The sequence below is a fragment of the Lemur catta genome, chromosome 8 (assembly GCF_020740605.2).
Source record: "Lemur catta isolate mLemCat1 chromosome 8, mLemCat1.pri, whole genome shotgun sequence".
In the NCBI taxonomy this organism is placed as follows: domain Eukaryota; kingdom Metazoa; phylum Chordata; class Mammalia; order Primates; family Lemuridae; genus Lemur; species Lemur catta.
Genome location: NC_059135.1, coordinates 99489511 through 99505879, shown reverse-complemented (window position 1 = coordinate 99505879; position 16369 = coordinate 99489511). Strand labels below are relative to the sequence as shown.

General features: G+C 47.5%; 1 protein-coding gene and 1 non-coding gene across 3 annotated transcripts; both read right to left on the bottom strand.

The window, feature by feature from the left end:
- Nucleotides 1-13131: 13131 nt before the first annotated feature.
- Nucleotides 13132-13191, bottom strand: LOC123644235. Its single transcript, XR_006737054.1, has one exon. It is a non-coding gene; the product is annotated as a U7 small nuclear RNA (small nuclear RNA).
- A 1344-nt stretch (nucleotides 13192-14535) lies between these two features.
- Nucleotides 14536-15822, bottom strand: LOC123643510. Of its 2 annotated transcripts, none has more exons than XM_045559071.1 (2): nucleotides 15030-15822; nucleotides 14536-14711 (listed from the first exon to the last, which is right to left on the bottom strand). In XM_045559071.1, exon 1 carries the CDS (start codon nucleotides 15768-15770, stop codon nucleotides 15150-15152), a length of 621 nt encoding a protein of 206 aa, XP_045415027.1. In that variant the 5' UTR covers nucleotides 15771-15822; the 3' UTR covers nucleotides 14536-14711; nucleotides 15030-15149. The 2 variants fall into 2 exon arrangements, with proteins under 2 accessions (XP_045415027.1, XP_045415028.1); XM_045559072.1 differs by having other exon boundaries at nucleotides 15042-15822.
- Nucleotides 15823-16369: the final 547 nt, after the last annotated feature.

The window sequence follows — 16369 nt, the reverse complement described above, 5'->3', positions numbered from 1 at the left end:
TCAGTATTTGTATTCTCCATTGGACAAAACCCACTTGCATGGCTCTGAACACCTTTGCATTAGCACGGACAGAAAGCTTCTGCGTCTCAGGCAGCATCCACGGATTAACTTCCATCTCTGCAGAGGTGCTAGTGGCCCGGCCGCAGACAGTCAGGGTGGGGGACTCCGCAGAATCAGACAACTCCTGGCGGGGCCGCCGGACGACAGCCAGAGTTCCACTGAGAGGATTCTCTGTCGTCTGTTCTCCAACCGCGAACACTTCTTCCTGGCAGAAGGATGTAGGAGGTGCATCTGCTGCAGGGTAGGGGCCGGCGACCAGGAGTGACCAGCTGCTTACCAGTTTTTTTTCATACTGGAAGGTTCTAGGCTCTGGGTGTAGTCCAGAGTGGGCTCAGTCCCTGGCTCCTTTTAGGTGGCTTCTTTCTTCCCGGGGAAAGAGACTGAAAGTATTAGTGAGGGTGGGGTCGGGCGGGGGGGGGGGGAGGGGGGGAGTGGAGGGACATCCCTGAGACAGGCTTCCTGGCTCCCTGCAGGGATGCACAGTTGTTCCTCCATTCCCCCAGTTTTCCTGGACAGTTGCATGGAATGTTTACAAATAAAATTTTATCTTGAACGTGTTGAGGGAGTTTGCACAGAATTGAATACTATAATGATTTTTAAAAATGAATATAGTTTTTTTCTTATTGCAGAAGTGATTTTAAATATTCTTAACAATGGAAAGGGCACAGACAGTGACAATCAAGCTCCAGCCCTGACCCATGGGAAGGGATGTGAGTAGCCTCCCACTAGTCCAGGTTGGCTCGTCTATTTCCTTCCTGGATTTCATCTTGCTCACTACAGAAAAACCAGAGCGTGCCCCAAATGAAGACAACCTCAGTTAATACCTTGTATATATCCTTTGGGGTCTTTCTATTTATCTGTATTTTACTATATATTTTCAAATATGGATCATTACTATCTGTTATTTTGCAGTTAAAATTAAATATAGTGAGTATCAGCTACACACACATCTGAAACCCCTTTCTTAAGACGGATCACCTTCCTTGGGCTGTGTAGACCCATCATCATTCACTGCTCTCATCTCCTGCTGTTGGACGCTTACACTGTTTCCAGTTTTAACTATTACAAACTTCATATCTGTAACTTATTCTCTGTTTGCATACTCATTTATTTCCTCAGGATAAATTTCCCAAAATGGAATTTCTGGATCAAAGGGCATGCATCTTTTAAAAAATAAACATTTTATTTTAGGACAGTTTCCAGTCTGTAGATAAATTATGAAGATAGAGAGTTTCCACATATCCTGCACCCACTTTCTCCTGTTACTAACATCTTACATTAGGCAGGGCACAATGGTGACAATTAATGAGCACATATCGATACATTATTATTTACTGACGTCCATACTTTATTCAGATTTCCTTAGTTATTCCCTAATGTCCTTTTTCTGTCCCAGGATCCCATCCAGGACACCACCTGACAGTCATCATGTGTCCTTAGTCTTCTCTGGGCTGTGATAGTTTCTCAGACTTTCTTTGCTTTTGATGACCTTGGCAGTGTGAGGGGTCAGGTATTTTGTAGAATGTTCCTCGACTGGGATTTGTCTGATGTTTTTCTCACTATTAGACTGGGGTTTGTGTTTTGAGGTTGGAGGCCACAGAGGCAAAGTGGCATTTTCAACACATCCTATCAAGGGTAGATGCTATCAACATGGCTTTTGACTGTTGGTCCTGACCTTGATCACCTGGCTGAGATGGTGTTTAAGGTTTTTCTCCCCTGCACCCCTTTCCCTACTGTGCTCTCTGGAAGGAAGTCCCTACACACAGCCCACACTTGAGGGCTGGGGAGTTATGCTCCATCTTCTCAGGGGAGAAGTATCGCACAAGTTATTGGGAATCTGCCTGCCTGGGAGGTTTGGCCATTCTCCTCATTTATTTATTTATTTATTCAACTGTTCATTTATATCAGAATAGACTCAGGGTTATTGGTTGTGTACTCTGGGTTATAATTCAATGCTGTTTTATTTTGTTGCTCAAATTGTGCCAGCTTTCGTTAATGGGAGGTGAGCTCCTTCTACTGGCTCCCGTGTCCCTTGACTCACCGCTCATCGTGGGCTACTGTTCTCCAAGCACCTTCATACTTTCTGGCACTGCAAGATGCTCTAGGCTGATCTTGTGTATTTCTTGCCCCAGTCCTAGAACCAGTAGTTTCTCTAAGGAGCTCAGCGCACACATTTTCAAAGGTTTTTGATACATGTTGCCGAATTATCCACCAGAAAAATTAGGCAATTTACAATCCAGCCGGGAGTGTATGAGTGCTAATTTCTCATAACACTGCAATGACCTAAAAATAATATTTCATCACTGCTTTAATTAGGTTCCTTTAATAATTAGTGACTCTTCTAATTTTTGTAAGTTTATTAGTCATTTGTAATTCGGCAAATTGCCTTTTCAAGTCCTTAACCCATCTTTCTATTAAAGTGTTTTCTTGTATGTTCAGATTTCGTGAGAACTATTTATCTAGAACGTATATTAACCTTTTGACTATCATAAAAATTGCACATAGTTGTCTTAGTTACTTATTTGCCTTTTGAATTTATAGATTTTTTGTTTTGTTTTGTTTTTTGAGATAGAGTCTTGCTCTGTTGCCCTGGCAAGAGTGCAATGGCGTCAGCCTAGCTCACAGCAACCTCAAACTCCTGGGCTCAAGCAATCCTTCTGCCTTGGCCTCCTGAGTAGCTGGGACTACAGGCATGTGCCACCATGCCTGGCTACTTTTTTCTACATATTTTTAGTTGTCCAGATAATTTCTTTTTATTTTTAGTAGAGACGAGGTTTCACTCTTGCTCAGGCTGGTCTCGAACTCCGGACCTTGAGCAATCCTCCCTCCTTGGCCTCCCAGAGTGCTAGGATTATAGGCATGAGCCACCATACCCGGCCTGTTTTTGACTTAAAAAATGACTTTTTAAATGGGAAATTTTAAACAGGCACAAGAAAGATGATGTAATGAAAAGCTCATGTACCCATACCCCAACCTCAGTAATTATCAAAAATTTGGCATCCTTATTTGAACTACCCTTCTCTCATTTATTATTATTATTTTTGAACTGGAGTCCTTTAAAGTAAATCCCAGACAGTATGTCATTTTACCTCTAAGCACTACAGTATGCATCTCTAACTAACTAGAGCATTTTATATGAAAACATAAATACCACACATTATGACACCTATCAAAATTAAGCCACAATTCTCTGATATCATCTAAGTACATAGTTCATGATCAAATTCCCCAAAATGTCTTTTAGAGTTGATTTGCCTCAGTCAGGATCCAAACAAGAAATGCACATTGTATTTGGGTATGTATCAAATATCCTTTGTTCTTTTTGTTTTATTCTTCATTATTGTTACCTGTAAATGTGATTGATTTGCTGGAGAAACTACTTCACTGGATCTGTAGAATGTCCTGTATCCTGGATTTGGATGATTGCTGCCTAGAGGGCTTTTCAAACTTGTCCTTCTGTCCCTTGCATTTCCTATAAACTAGTGGTTGGATCCAGCGACTTGATTAGTTAGATTCAAGTTCACTTTTTAAGGCAAGAACACTTTGTCGGGGGTGCTGTGGCTTCCTGTGGGATTCCACGGGGGAGGCTCACTGTATCTGTTCTACTTTTAGTGACGCTAAGAGTGATCGGTAGGTACAGGTGGGGGTCCCCCTGTTCCCTCCATTATAAAGTTCTTTATCAAAATTTCACCTCATCAACTCTTGTTTCCTCTGAAGTATAGTTTGGAAGGGAAAGGCAGAATGGGTGTCCCTTTATCAATTTTCAGAATAATGAACTGATGTCCTAACAGAGTCCAATGATGGGCAAAGAGTTTAAAAAATGTTGTTAGGAACTCATGGAGTTTTACATATTTGTTGTGTTTCATTCCATTTCAATCACTTGACTTTTTAGTGCTCAAATGGTCCCCCCCATCTTCAAATTAACTCCTATCTATATATTAAGGTTATTAACTTTTTGTGGAGAGACATTCAGAAGACCTAAAAGAATGGAGAGATAAATGATGTTCATGGATTGGAAGGCTCAGTGTTGCCATTTTCCCAAATACATTTATAGAGCTAATGCAATTCCTTTGAAAATTCCAATAAGATTCTCAGTAGAGTTTGACAAATACATTCAAAAGTTTATATGGAAATGCAAAGGACAAACCCAAGCTGCTCTTTAAAAAGAACAAGGTGGGAAGACTTGAGCCAACAGAAATCAAGACCTATTTTAAAGCCACAGGAATTAAGGCAGCATGTTATTGGTGCAAGGACAAAAAGGTAAAACCATTGACCCAAAATACAGGCTTTTGATACAGACCCATACATTAATAGATCCCTAATTTATGTTTTTTATTTTTTATCTTTTTTTTTTTTGAGACAGAGTCTCACCCTGTTGCCTGGGCTAGAGTGCTGTGGCGTCAGCCTAGCTCAGAGCAAACTCAAACTCCTGGGCTCAAGTGATCCTTCTGCCTCAGCCCACTGAGTAGCTGGGACTACAGATGTGTGTCACCATGCCCGGGTAATTTTTCCTATTTTTAGAGTAAGTAAGAGTAAGAGGGGTCTTACTCTTGCTCAGGCTGGTCTCGAACTCCTGAGCTCAAGCAATCCTCCTGCCTCAGCCTCCCAGAATACTAGGATTATAGGCATGAGCCATTTTGCTCAGTCCAGCCCCCCAATTTATGGCAACATAAATTACAAATTTCTCAATAAATTCACAATTAGAAATCCATGAGAAAAAAAATGAATTTGAATCCTTACCTTACACCATACACAATCTATTCTAGATGTGTTAAAGACCCAAATATGGAAGAGAAAGCTATAAAAATTTTAGAGAATAAAATAAAATATCTTCATAACCTTGTGTGAGTAAGATATTTTTTAAACAAGAAATAAAACAAGTATTAACCCTAGAGGAGAAGAATAAGACAAATTGAGCTATTTTCAAAGTAGTGTGTGGAAGACTTCAGACTGGTAAACTGTGTCTAGTTTGTGACTGGGAAGTAAACACACTGAAAATCAGCTTTTAGAAACTTTTATGTCAATTTGACAGTGTATTTTATGTTTGTTTAATCTAGTGATTATAGAATGTAGCTTAGATTGTGAATGTCATTAACATTTTAAAAATATTTTTATTTAATTTTTGAACATACCAGTCTGACACTGATTGAAATGAAAAGCAAGCAAATGGAAAAACCGAAACTGGTTCATCACCGCTGATAATTTAAGAACTACTGAAATAGACAACATGGTAATAAAGAAATTCTACTAATCAGAAAATGACATCAGTGGGAAAATGCAGCACATTAGTTTCCAAGAGGATATAAGAATCAATTCAAATAAATCAAGAAAGACGGGCAAAACAGTGAGCAGCTACTTTACGCGAGGATTTCTAACACCCATCACTACGTGAGAACTGTTCAACCCCACAGCCTTCAGGGAAATATACATTAGTCACAGGAGGCCACAGTGTCAGCAGACGGGCGAAGGTTAAACAGTCTCACGATCCGGCAGGTCAGCAAGGACGCCGACCAGCAGGAGCCCGGAAAGCGCGCACCGGGCAGGCGTCTGCAAGGCTCTGGCCGCGCCGCCCACGCGGGACGTCGGCTCCGGGCGGTCGCACTCCTGGCCCTACGCACCAGCACGGCGCTCGCAGGACCCAAACGATGAGAAGGGGACATTCTCAGCCAGCCCCTTACGCCCAGCACCCGCAGGTTGGATGGGAAACGGAGGTGCCTTCCCGCCGTGGGAGAGTCACCAGCGGCGAAGACCGCACAGCCACCTCCGTCCCCTGTGGCTCCTGCGGGACGCACAGGGCCACTCCCCTCCGGAGTCAGCTAACGCCCTTGTGGGGGAGTCCTTCCGTGCGATAGGCCAGCCCCTGCTTGGTACCTGGACCTCGTGGGGGAGATAAAGGGCGCCCAAAGGGGTCCTGGGGTGGGAGGGTCCCTGCAAGGTCACCGAATGAGGCAGGGTCTGATGCGGGTCTCAGGCGGGGATGGGGGCGTGGGCTGGGGCGGCTGGGGCGCTGCTGGCCGCCTCGTGCAGGAACCCCCGGGCCTGGCTGGGGCTGGAGGCAGTGGGTTCTGCTGCGGGGAAGATGCCCCCAAGGGCTGCATGGAAGGGGGCTGCACGGAAGCTGGGGGCTGGGGGGGACGGGGGGCTGCAGGACCCTGGCGCCCGCGGGAGGACGGCCCGCAGGAGCCGGATGGCGTGCGGGTGCATCACGACTCCGGGCTGCTGCCGTCGCCCTGGTAAGTGCTGCGCTGATGGCTCCTGCGATGGTCAGAGCATTTGGCCCCAAGGCTTGAGCCACGCTTGCACGTGGTGCTCGTGCGGGTTGCGGGGCCTCGCTCCACGTGGGCTGGGTACCTGCTCTTCTCACTGCATCCCTGGCGCCAGCTGCTGTTCCTTGCTGTAGCCCGCGCTTCCTTGTCCCATCTCCTGGGAGGGCCTGGGATGGCGAGGGTCGCGAGACACTTGCATCCTCGTTCCTGTTCAGTTAGTATTAGTCTCTGCACACGAGGCTCTGCCCACTGGGCTGAGATTTAACCTCACCCACATGCTGTCCCCACAGAAGCCTGCCCTGCTGGTGATGGGACCCTCCCTGCAGTCTCTGCCTCCCTTCCCACCCGCCCCGTCCTGGGGTCATAGATCAATCCCCTTGTTATGGAGCAGCTGCCGCAGGACCCTGTGTGTCCTGTTATCGCTTTAACAGGATCGCATCAGTTTTTGATCGCTCCCTTGCTTTCTGGTACAGTAAGTCTCATTGTGTACTTTTTTTTTTTTTTGTCCTAGACCTGGAATCAGCCAATTTCCATGGTAAACGGCATCCAGAAAGTTCAACGGGTGTGAGTGTGCTCACTGTGACTGGGTTTTCATTCCTTTGAGGACTTTTCAGTGGAAACAGCCAGTAAATATTTTTTTTAAGAGAAAAGTACAGGCCGGGCGCAGTGGCTTACTCCTGTAATCCTAGCACTCTGGGAGGCCGAGGCGGGTGGATTGCTCGAGGTCAGGAGTTCGAGACCAGCCTGAGCAAGAGCGAGGCCCCGTCTCTACTAAAAAATAGAAAGAAATTATGTGGCCAACTAAAAATATATGTAGAAAAAATTAGCCGGGCATGGTGGCGCATGCCTGTAGTCCCAGCTACTCGGGAGGCTGAGGCAGTAGGATCACTTAAGCCCAGGAGTTTGAGGTTGCTGTGAGCTAGGCTGATGCCACGGCACTCACTCTAGCCCGGGCAACACAGCGAGACTCTGTCTCAAAAAAAAAAAAAAAAAAAAAAGAAAAGTACAATATGAGTTCATACTGTTATTTCAAATTTGCTTTTAAGGTTATAGGATTTTTACTTAACTTCCTTGATTTTATGCTGTGTCATTTTTATTCTGAAAATTATGGTTCCTAATGATGAAAACATAATAATTTAATAAAAATATCAATACTAACATATGACTACTGAATGCAGTTTATGATTTTTCTTATTATTATCCACAGAATACCTCCCACTTGGCATGTGTAGTCAAAATGCTGTGTTTTAAAGCCACTTTAAATAATCATTTTCTTTATGTGGTTATGCTACATAGTTTATATGCAACTGGGCTCATTCATTTCAGTTTACTTTAAAATTTTAAAGCACTGTTTGTTTCTCTTGTGATTAAATTTTTAAAAATGTGTACAAAACTTTTACAGTCCCCAAATCCCCCCTCTTTCTCCAGTTACCCTGCAGAAGTCTTGCTTCCATAGCTCTTCTTTGGGAATCAGGAAGGAATCAGGATTCCTTTCTCTCCCAATAGATAACCATTAAAAAATTCGGTTTTTGGTTTATCCATCCATTGTTTCCCTTGATAATATAAATAAATATTCTTATCTATCTGCTGTGAACTAAACTGTGTCCCCCCAAAATTCACATGTTGAAGCCCTAATGTGTGACAGTCCTAGCAGGTGAGGCCTTTGGGAGGTGCTCAGGCTTAGACAAGAGGTCGCTCTCCATTGTGTGGGGACACAGTGAAAAGGCTGTGTCACCCACACCCAGCTGGGGTCTGCACAGCAAAGTCAGACACTGACACAGATTTGCAGGGAGAAAAAGAAGGGCATTTATTTCGTGATGCCAAGCAAGGAGAACAGGTAGCTGACGCTGAAGACTCCCCTGATGACTTACAAGCAAGGGTTTTTAAAGACAGGTGTACATTTCAGGAAAGTAGAAGTTACAGGCAAAACTGTAAATCGAAACATGGAGGCTATACATTGGTTTGGCCCCAAAAGGCAGGATATCTTGAAGCAGGGGGACTTAAGGATCACAGGTGGGTTCAGAGAGTCTTCGATTAGCAGTTGGTTAAGGAAGCAAGGCCTTGTCTGAAACTTGGGGTCAGCAGAAAGGAATGTCAAGGTCTGGCTGTGGGTGGGACCCTTTCCAAGTCCCTCGGAAAGGAATGTGGAACAGAGAACAGTGGTCAGAGTTCAGCCCTCACTTCCCCGTTATGCGAGGTCTATGTGATAGCGTTTTACATCTGGTAGGGGCCAGGTTTCTGAAAAACAACTCAAGAACACAGGTTAAGATGTTATCTTTTACTTTCTATCTGGAACCCAAACACCTGTGACTCTAACTTGCTTGATATACGATTGTTTGCGGGCTTCTAGTTTGCTGTTCGAGTCTCAAGGTTAGCTAGTGCCTGGAATTTCCCTTGAAGGGACTCAAGATTTTCCCTTTATTTGCATGGGTGGGGGGGCCCGGCAGGCCCCTAAGAGGGGGTCCCTGCTCCATCTCGGCAGCTGTCTGCAAGCCAGAGAGAGAGCCCCATGCGGGCGCTGAGTCCACGGGCACCTTGACCTTGTGCTTCTGGCTTCCAGGACTGTGAGAAATAAATTCTTACTGTCTCCGCTACCAGTCTGTAGTATTTTGTTGTGGTAGCCTGGACGGACTAATACTCTGCCATCTGTCTGCCTATCATCTGTCTCCCCCTTCCTTAAATAAAAGTGCCGTGTAGGTAATCTTATTCTGCTCACTTCCCTCACTCATTTCTTCCCATATCCGTGTGCAGAGACACTTCTCGTTCCTAATGACAGCAGCTCTGTGTCCCACCGTGTGGCTGAAACACAGGTTATTTAATAAGTCAGTCCTCTACACTTGTTTAAGCCTTTATAGAGACTTTTTAAAATGATTTCTACCATTTGAGTCATTTTAATAATTTTTTTAAAGTGCAGACTTCAAATAAATGATAAAAAATCCCCACTTTTTAAAATTTGATTTTTGTTTATCGAAGTTCCTTAAATGAGGGATGTCCATGGAATCTGAGAGCCCGCAGTCATGAGCGTGCGTGAGGCAGCTAAAGTCGCCATCAGATGGGAATACTCTGGCCGGCTCCTCATGTGGCCCAGGGCCCCCCAGCCCTTCCCGCTGCTGTGGGGTCTCTGACCCCAGCCTCTCGCTGACGGTCAACGTGGCGCACGACGTACTGCTGAGCCAGATTAGCGTCTGGGAAAAAGTGCAAGATTTTGTGAAGTAGTTAAGTGTGACTTTGGTGTTTGTAGGAAAAAGCATATCTCCTTCCTCCCAAGCAACACTTTGATTCTTTCCCTGCTTATTCTAAGAGTTAAAGTAATCAAGTCTTGAGCCTTGGCCGGGCATGGTGGCTCACGCCTGTAATCCTAGCACTCTGGGAGGCTGAGGTGGGAGGATCGCTCGAGGTCAGGAGTTCGAGACCAGCCTGAGCAAGAGCGAGACCCCGTCTCTACTAAAAATAGAAAGAAATTATCTGGACAACTAAAAATATATAGAAAAAATTAGCCGGGCATGGTGGCACATGCCTGTAGTCCCAGCTACTCGGGAGGCTGAGGCAGTAGGATCGCTTAAGCCCAGGAGTTTGAGGTTGCCGTGAGCTAGGCTGACGCCACGGCACTCACTCTAGCCCGGGAAACAGAGCAAGACTCTGTCTCAAAAAAAGAAAAAAAAAAAAAAGTCCTGAGCTTTAACTTGAAGTCTATAGGAAACCCAGGGGCAGAGGAAGAAATTCAATGACACCATGAAGAAAGAATCAGACAACTCCAGAAGGTGGCGGTGTTCTCCATAGCAGCTGGCCTGATGTCCCCAACAGAGGAGTGTCACACATGAAAGAGAATCCAGACTGAGGGTATCTAGAGCCAGCGGAATGTTCTAGATGAGCACTGTTCAGTAGCATTTCCTGTGTTGGTGGAAATGTTCTATCATACAGATGTGACTAGTAAGCACCAGAAGTGTGGCTACAGGCTGAGGACCTGCATTTTCAATGTTATTTACTTATTATTGATTTATTTTCAATTAATTTAGACCACATGTGGCCAGTGTCTACCGCACTGGACACTGCAATATCTATACTACAAGAGATCTAGAAGCCACAGCAGCTACATGCAATGAGCGGCTCTTGATTGGATCTTTGTTTGAGCAAATCAACTGTCAGACATTTTTGAGGATAATCAGGGAAATTTAAATGCGGTCTGGGGTTTGGGTGTTAGATGACATTAGGGCTTTTTGTTGATTTTCTTAGGTATAATAATGAAATTGTGTTTTTGTAGATAAATGTCATTTTTTGAAAGATCCACACTGAAAAGTCACAATACCTGTAATTCACTTTAAAATACTTTAGTCAAAAAAAGTAAATGTAAAAGAAGTTAAGAATTATGAAATCTAGGTAATGGATATATGGAGGTTCATTCTCTTTTCTGTTTTGCTTGAAGTTTTTCATAATTAAAAAACCCTCAAAACAGAAGTAAAGGATCATTATAATTATAAATTATGTTTTATTTAACGTAAGATAAAATAACATTATTTTTATAATTTTTAGTTTTATTTTTCAAAATAAGTCTAAATATAAGCTTTTGTCCCCACTGTTTGCTATGAATTTTAGGTCCTGCTTTAAACTGGTGTACTTTTTGTGAACTTTTTTTTTTAGGTGGCAGCATCTTTGGGTAACAAGGACCCTGTATCCCTAAGTAAAGTGCTTGCAACATTTATGAGTAAGAATTCTAAAAAATTCCCTTTGAAAATGAAAGTGAAAAAACTCCTTTTGAAAGTTAAGCCAAAGCCAAAGGTCTACATTTGAGCATTTTGTACTGCTCTGCAGACCGGCTGTGCTGGGTGGGCCATTCCCGGGTGATTCACTTGTGCCATTTCCTTTCAGAGACACCGTGTTCCGTGTTCCGCAGTGTCACCGGCAGGGTTCCCAGACTTCTTGTCTGTCAAATGGGGGTGGTGAGGATTAACTGAGCTGACACTGTCAGCCCCACAGCAGCTGGGGGACGGCCCCAGAGGCTTGATGGAGGTGTCTCCACTGCAGAGAGACGCCTGCCTTCACAGCTCCCTCTGTCCCCGGGTTCATTGGTGGCCTTTGAAAACAAAAGCCCACTGGAGGAACTTCCAAGAGATTAACTAGGGGTGGAGCCGGCAAGGTGGTGGGTGGTGTAGCCAAGAGAGACTAACTGGTCTGAGCACAGGGAAGGGAATGGAGTATTTGAAAAGTGATTTTGTTGTTGTTGTTGTTGGGTAAATCCCTCTTTAACTTCCAAGCAGTGTTGCAATTCCTTGGGTCAGCTGTATTTTGGCCAAAGGAATGAACTGGACTCCAACCCCGCCCACCACTCCCAATCCCTGCTGCAGACTGTATACCTCACCTGGGAGCTGTTGTGAAATGCAATGATCATGTATATGCAGGTCGGGCACCATTTCTTTTAATCTCCAGCCCAGACCTCTCCTCTGAGCTTTAAATGGAAGTGTCCAGGTGCTTATACTGCTGCTACCATGGATTTCTCAAAGGCACCTCTGATCTGGCCCCCAATCCAGACAAAAAGCATGACTTGAGGCCTGCAAAACTGGCTCCTCCTTCAGCAAAAGGCATCATTTTCCACACAGATACTGGAAGTCGTTTTGACCCCCTTCCTCCTCCTCCTCGTCCCTCCCAGAGCCAACCCTGTTACCAGCCTGCATGCAGTCCCGCCCCGCTTCAGTCCCCTGCCATCTTCCACAGACTTGGACCTCTGATACCACCCCTCTGCTTGCAGCTTTCCGGCAGCTGTCTATTGCTATTAGATTAAAAACCCTACATGGGCTGACCCCTGCCGCCTCTCCTGCCTGGTCCCATTCTCTGCTCTGACTCTAGTTCAGCAGAAAATGGGCTTGCCCCGGAAGGGGGTAATTTAGCACCAGCCTCGGGGGACACAGTCTTCACAGAAGAGAGGGTTTGCCTTGGTTGATTATTACGAATCCAACTTGGAAAACAGGGAGAACACCACAGTGAGAACATTGGGTTTCAACAAACTAAACCGGCTCATTTAGCTGCCAGTTGCCTCCTTTTCCTGGTTTGCAAAGCCCAGGGGCCCTGTGTGTTACTGCTGAGAGTGTGACCTGGTTTTGAAGTCTACTGACTTCAAATTGTTTTTGAACCTGGGTAGCAGTTGCATGGCATGGTAGATCATGGTAGATGATGTTCAAATCCTGCCTCCTCCATTTAGTAGTTCTAGAACCTTGGACAGGATTATAACCTCCCTGACCCTCAGTTTCTTCATCTATAAAATAGAGATACTCTTCCCTGTTCTGCCTGCCCCAAGGGATTGCTTTGAGGCTCAAAGAACGCATTCAGCCGTTGAGTACGGATAAGGTAATCACTCAGGTTACTGTCCAGACTGAGCCAGTTTTGAGAGGAACAGGGCATGCTATCCAAAATTACACCGGGAGCACCTGTGTACGCAGGGCCAGCTTCCCACACGCTGGCCTTTGCTCTCACAGGTCCTCAGCTGTGTGCTGAGAAGGGCTCTGTGTACCCCACAGGGGATGAAAAACATGTTTGTAAATGGATATGTGCTTTCGGTCCCCATGGAGATTATTTCAACTCCTTAGATAATCCGAGATAATCAGTGGGTTTGTTTTTAGAGGCTACTAAATTACACACTTTGGTCCTGCTACTGTGTCTGGCAGATTACAAATATTAGGCCTTTGCAGGCAAGCCAGCAGATCAGGGGCAAAGGCTGCGTCAGTGGGTGGGGAGATGTTTGCATAAACCCCACATTCACCAGCTTGGCCCCGGTCCATTCCGTTCTCTTTCATCTTTTTTGGGGGGTCGGGGGTGGGGCTCCTGTAAAGACCAGAAAACCTGCTAGACAAATTCTAAAAGAGCTTTTTGTCTTCTCCAGTTCTCTCTTTCTGCCTCTGTGCCTTTGTTTTTGTTGGTCTCTTTTTCTGTCTTGGTCTCTCTCTGTCCCTGGTCTTGCTCGTGTCCTCTCCCAAGGCTGTCGCATTGATTTTGGCTCAGGTTGATTTGTCCTGCTTTGTGCACAGTGAGACGTGGTGGGAAAGAGCCACCTCCATGGGAAGGCCAGTGGCCCACCGGGGTGGCTCAGGGCAGGGTAGCGACAGGGTGAGGCAAGCGAGACACTCTCCTGGGGGCAAAATTTTAAAAGGCACCCCCAAACCCAGTTGTTGAGATGTACACTATATTGATGCAATATTTTAAAAAATAAGTTAATGCAAAATCTCCACGGTGAGCAAAATATTAAAATTTTAAATAAGGACAGGATCAGCGCAGAGTCACATTGCAGCCGCCCTTGCCCCTCACCCTTCAGAAAGCCCCTTGGGCAGAGCGTGGCCTATTCAGACAGCAAAGCAGCCCTGACGTGGTTGGAGCTGCCCCTGCAGATGGCGTCTGGCAAAATGTCCCCTAGGTCATTATGCCTCCAGCCCTGGGTGGTGTCTACTGGACCCCAGCACCGAGCAGCTGCCCTGGTCCTCACTGGGCCTGGGACCCCTCTGCTTGGACGCCCCTCCAGCCTGTTCCCCAAGGTAGCTCCCTCGGGGTCCCATGTCCAGCCCCAGCTCTGTGCTGAAAGGTGGCTGGGGCAGCCTGGTCTAAGAGCCTGCCCTCCGAGAAGCCCTTTGTTGTCCCTGGAGAACCCCTCTCCACCTCTCCCCTCCTAGGACCCTCTTGTTCTTGAAGGGCCACCCAAAGGCCACTCACCCTTGTCCCTTCCTCCAGACCCCATGGGGGAAGGCATGCGGAGAGGCCCAGATGCTGGCCACGCCATGGAGCCCCTTGCTTCCCCGCTCCGCACCCCTGAAAGCAGACTCTGAGCAAGCACTTGGGCGCAGTTTATCTGTGAGCTAATCCCAAAGGAAGCAGGGGTCGGGGACAGGGCAGAGGGAGACAAAGCCAATATCAGGCAGGATTTGAGGTCGCCCCTGGGGGCAATGGGATTGTGCCCTGAAGGGCCAGGCACTGGAACACTTGCTGGTCCCCGTCCACCACTTCTCGGGGTGGGCCCCAGGGGCACCGAGGACTTGGGCAAAGGTGGGCAGACACGCAGGGGCTCCTGCTCGTCTGTAGGTCCCAGAACCTCCCAGCCTGGCTGGGGCCCTGGACACCCTGAGCACCCGTGGACAGGATCACTGACTCCCCTCACCCTCCTCCTGTCGCCGCTGTCATGCCGGCGTCTGGCACACAGCTCGGTCTGCAGTAACTGCTTTTCAGGTAAAGGTGTGACTCACAGAGGACAAACGCTTTTATTCTCTTATGCCAACTCTGATTTGTCAGTAAGTAGCTGCTTTGAGAACTGTGTTAAGAAAGCCTCCGAGGCTAGATTCAGGCTCAGTAGAGAAGCATGTCATGGTGGGTGGCAGTGGTGGCAGTGCTCCTGTCCCCTCTTTGACATTCCTGCAGAGTTAGAATTTTTGTAAAGGGAGGTGCTTTTGTAGACACTGGAATATCTTATGATTTATCTAAGGAACCAGTTAGCATGTGCCACGGACAATGCTTAGAATGTTGGTTTCTGTGACGAGGAAAGAATCTGCTTACAGTGGTGACCATAAAATTAGTTTCCATTTACCAAGTGCCTATCAGATTCTAGAAACTGTGCTAGGTATTTTATATATGTTTCCCCATTTAATCCTCATACTGTCCCCACAGGTACATGCTGTTATTCCTGTTTTTCTTGACGGCCAAGTTGAGGCTCAGAGATACTGAGTCAATCACCCAAAGTCTCACAGGCATGAAATCTTTGTTCTCTTCGCAGCGCTCCTCTGCCTCACGGGCAAACCCGTGCGAGTGGCAGGCGTAAGAGCGGGCAGCAGTCTGAGGAGCATATGTGGAGGGCTACTCTGTCACACGCTGCACGTACACTTGGGCCGAGACCCAAACCTGCAGGAGCTGAGAGAAAAGAGAGCTCAGGCTGAGCTGGTGGCCAGCGAGGGCCTCCTGGAGGAAGCAGAGAATGGGAACCCTAAAAGGAGGAAGACGGTCGGCATTTGGGTAGCAAGAAAGTGGGGCGTGAATATTCCGGGTGGGAGGGCACAGCCCTGGCCAGCAGGAGATAGCACTGGACATCGGAGGGACACGCGGGTGACCGGTGTAGATGTCCTGGAGGCTGGCGGAGGAGCTGAGGCTCAAGGCACAGTAGCTGGGGGGCCCGCAGAGCCGGGGCTGGTAGTGAAACAGCTGGAGGCGCGCAGAGCCCGTGGGGTGGAGCAGAGTGGAGGGGTGTTCGTCAGGGAGCAGCGGCGGGGGATGCAGGATGACAGGACAGGAGCTTCCTCCAGGGTTTCTGTGAGGGCACCACGGCCTACAGCCTCCTGCCAGAGGGAGCTGGGCAGCGTCCTCAAGCGCAGCGGCCGGGCCGCCTCCTCTCCCGGCTGAGGCTTCCTGCACGGCCAGGGCGGGGCTTCCTGTCGCCTTGCCTTGCTGCTGGGGAAGGATGCTGCCCAGGGCCGTTTGCATGGACCGTGCAGCCCGCAGGGCCAGCCGCCAGCCCCTGCCCCCGCCCCGCCCCCCAGGCTGCTGCCACAGGCACACCTGAGGCCCCTCTCACTTCAATTCCCTACTTTCCTAGAGCGATTTCTTAGAGCCTTCTTAAACGACTGCCTGGACCCCTGTTAACGAAAGGTGTTTCAGGGGCCAGTGGCAAAAATCGCAACTCAAGCAGCTTTCCCCGCACAGGGCGTCGATGTCCTCTGTGCCAGCTCGGTTCCTAGGCCCCACGTCCGCCCTGCACAAAGTCTCTCGGATCTGCTTTCTTCCCCGACGCTGGGACCCGCCCTCAGGCTGGAGGCGTCTCAGTGGCTGTGTCTGTGCCTCACAAGGTGCAGAGGAAGAGAAACCACCCCATCCACCCATCCACCCATCCACCCACCCACCCACCTGTCATCCACCCATCCACCCATTCACCCGTCCACCTGTCTACCCCTCCACTCATCCACCCATCCGTTCACCCACCCACCCATCCACCCACCCATCCACCCAATCTGTCCACCCGTCCACCCATCCACCCATCTGTCCACTGGTCCACCCGTCCACCCATCCGTCCCCCCACCCATCCA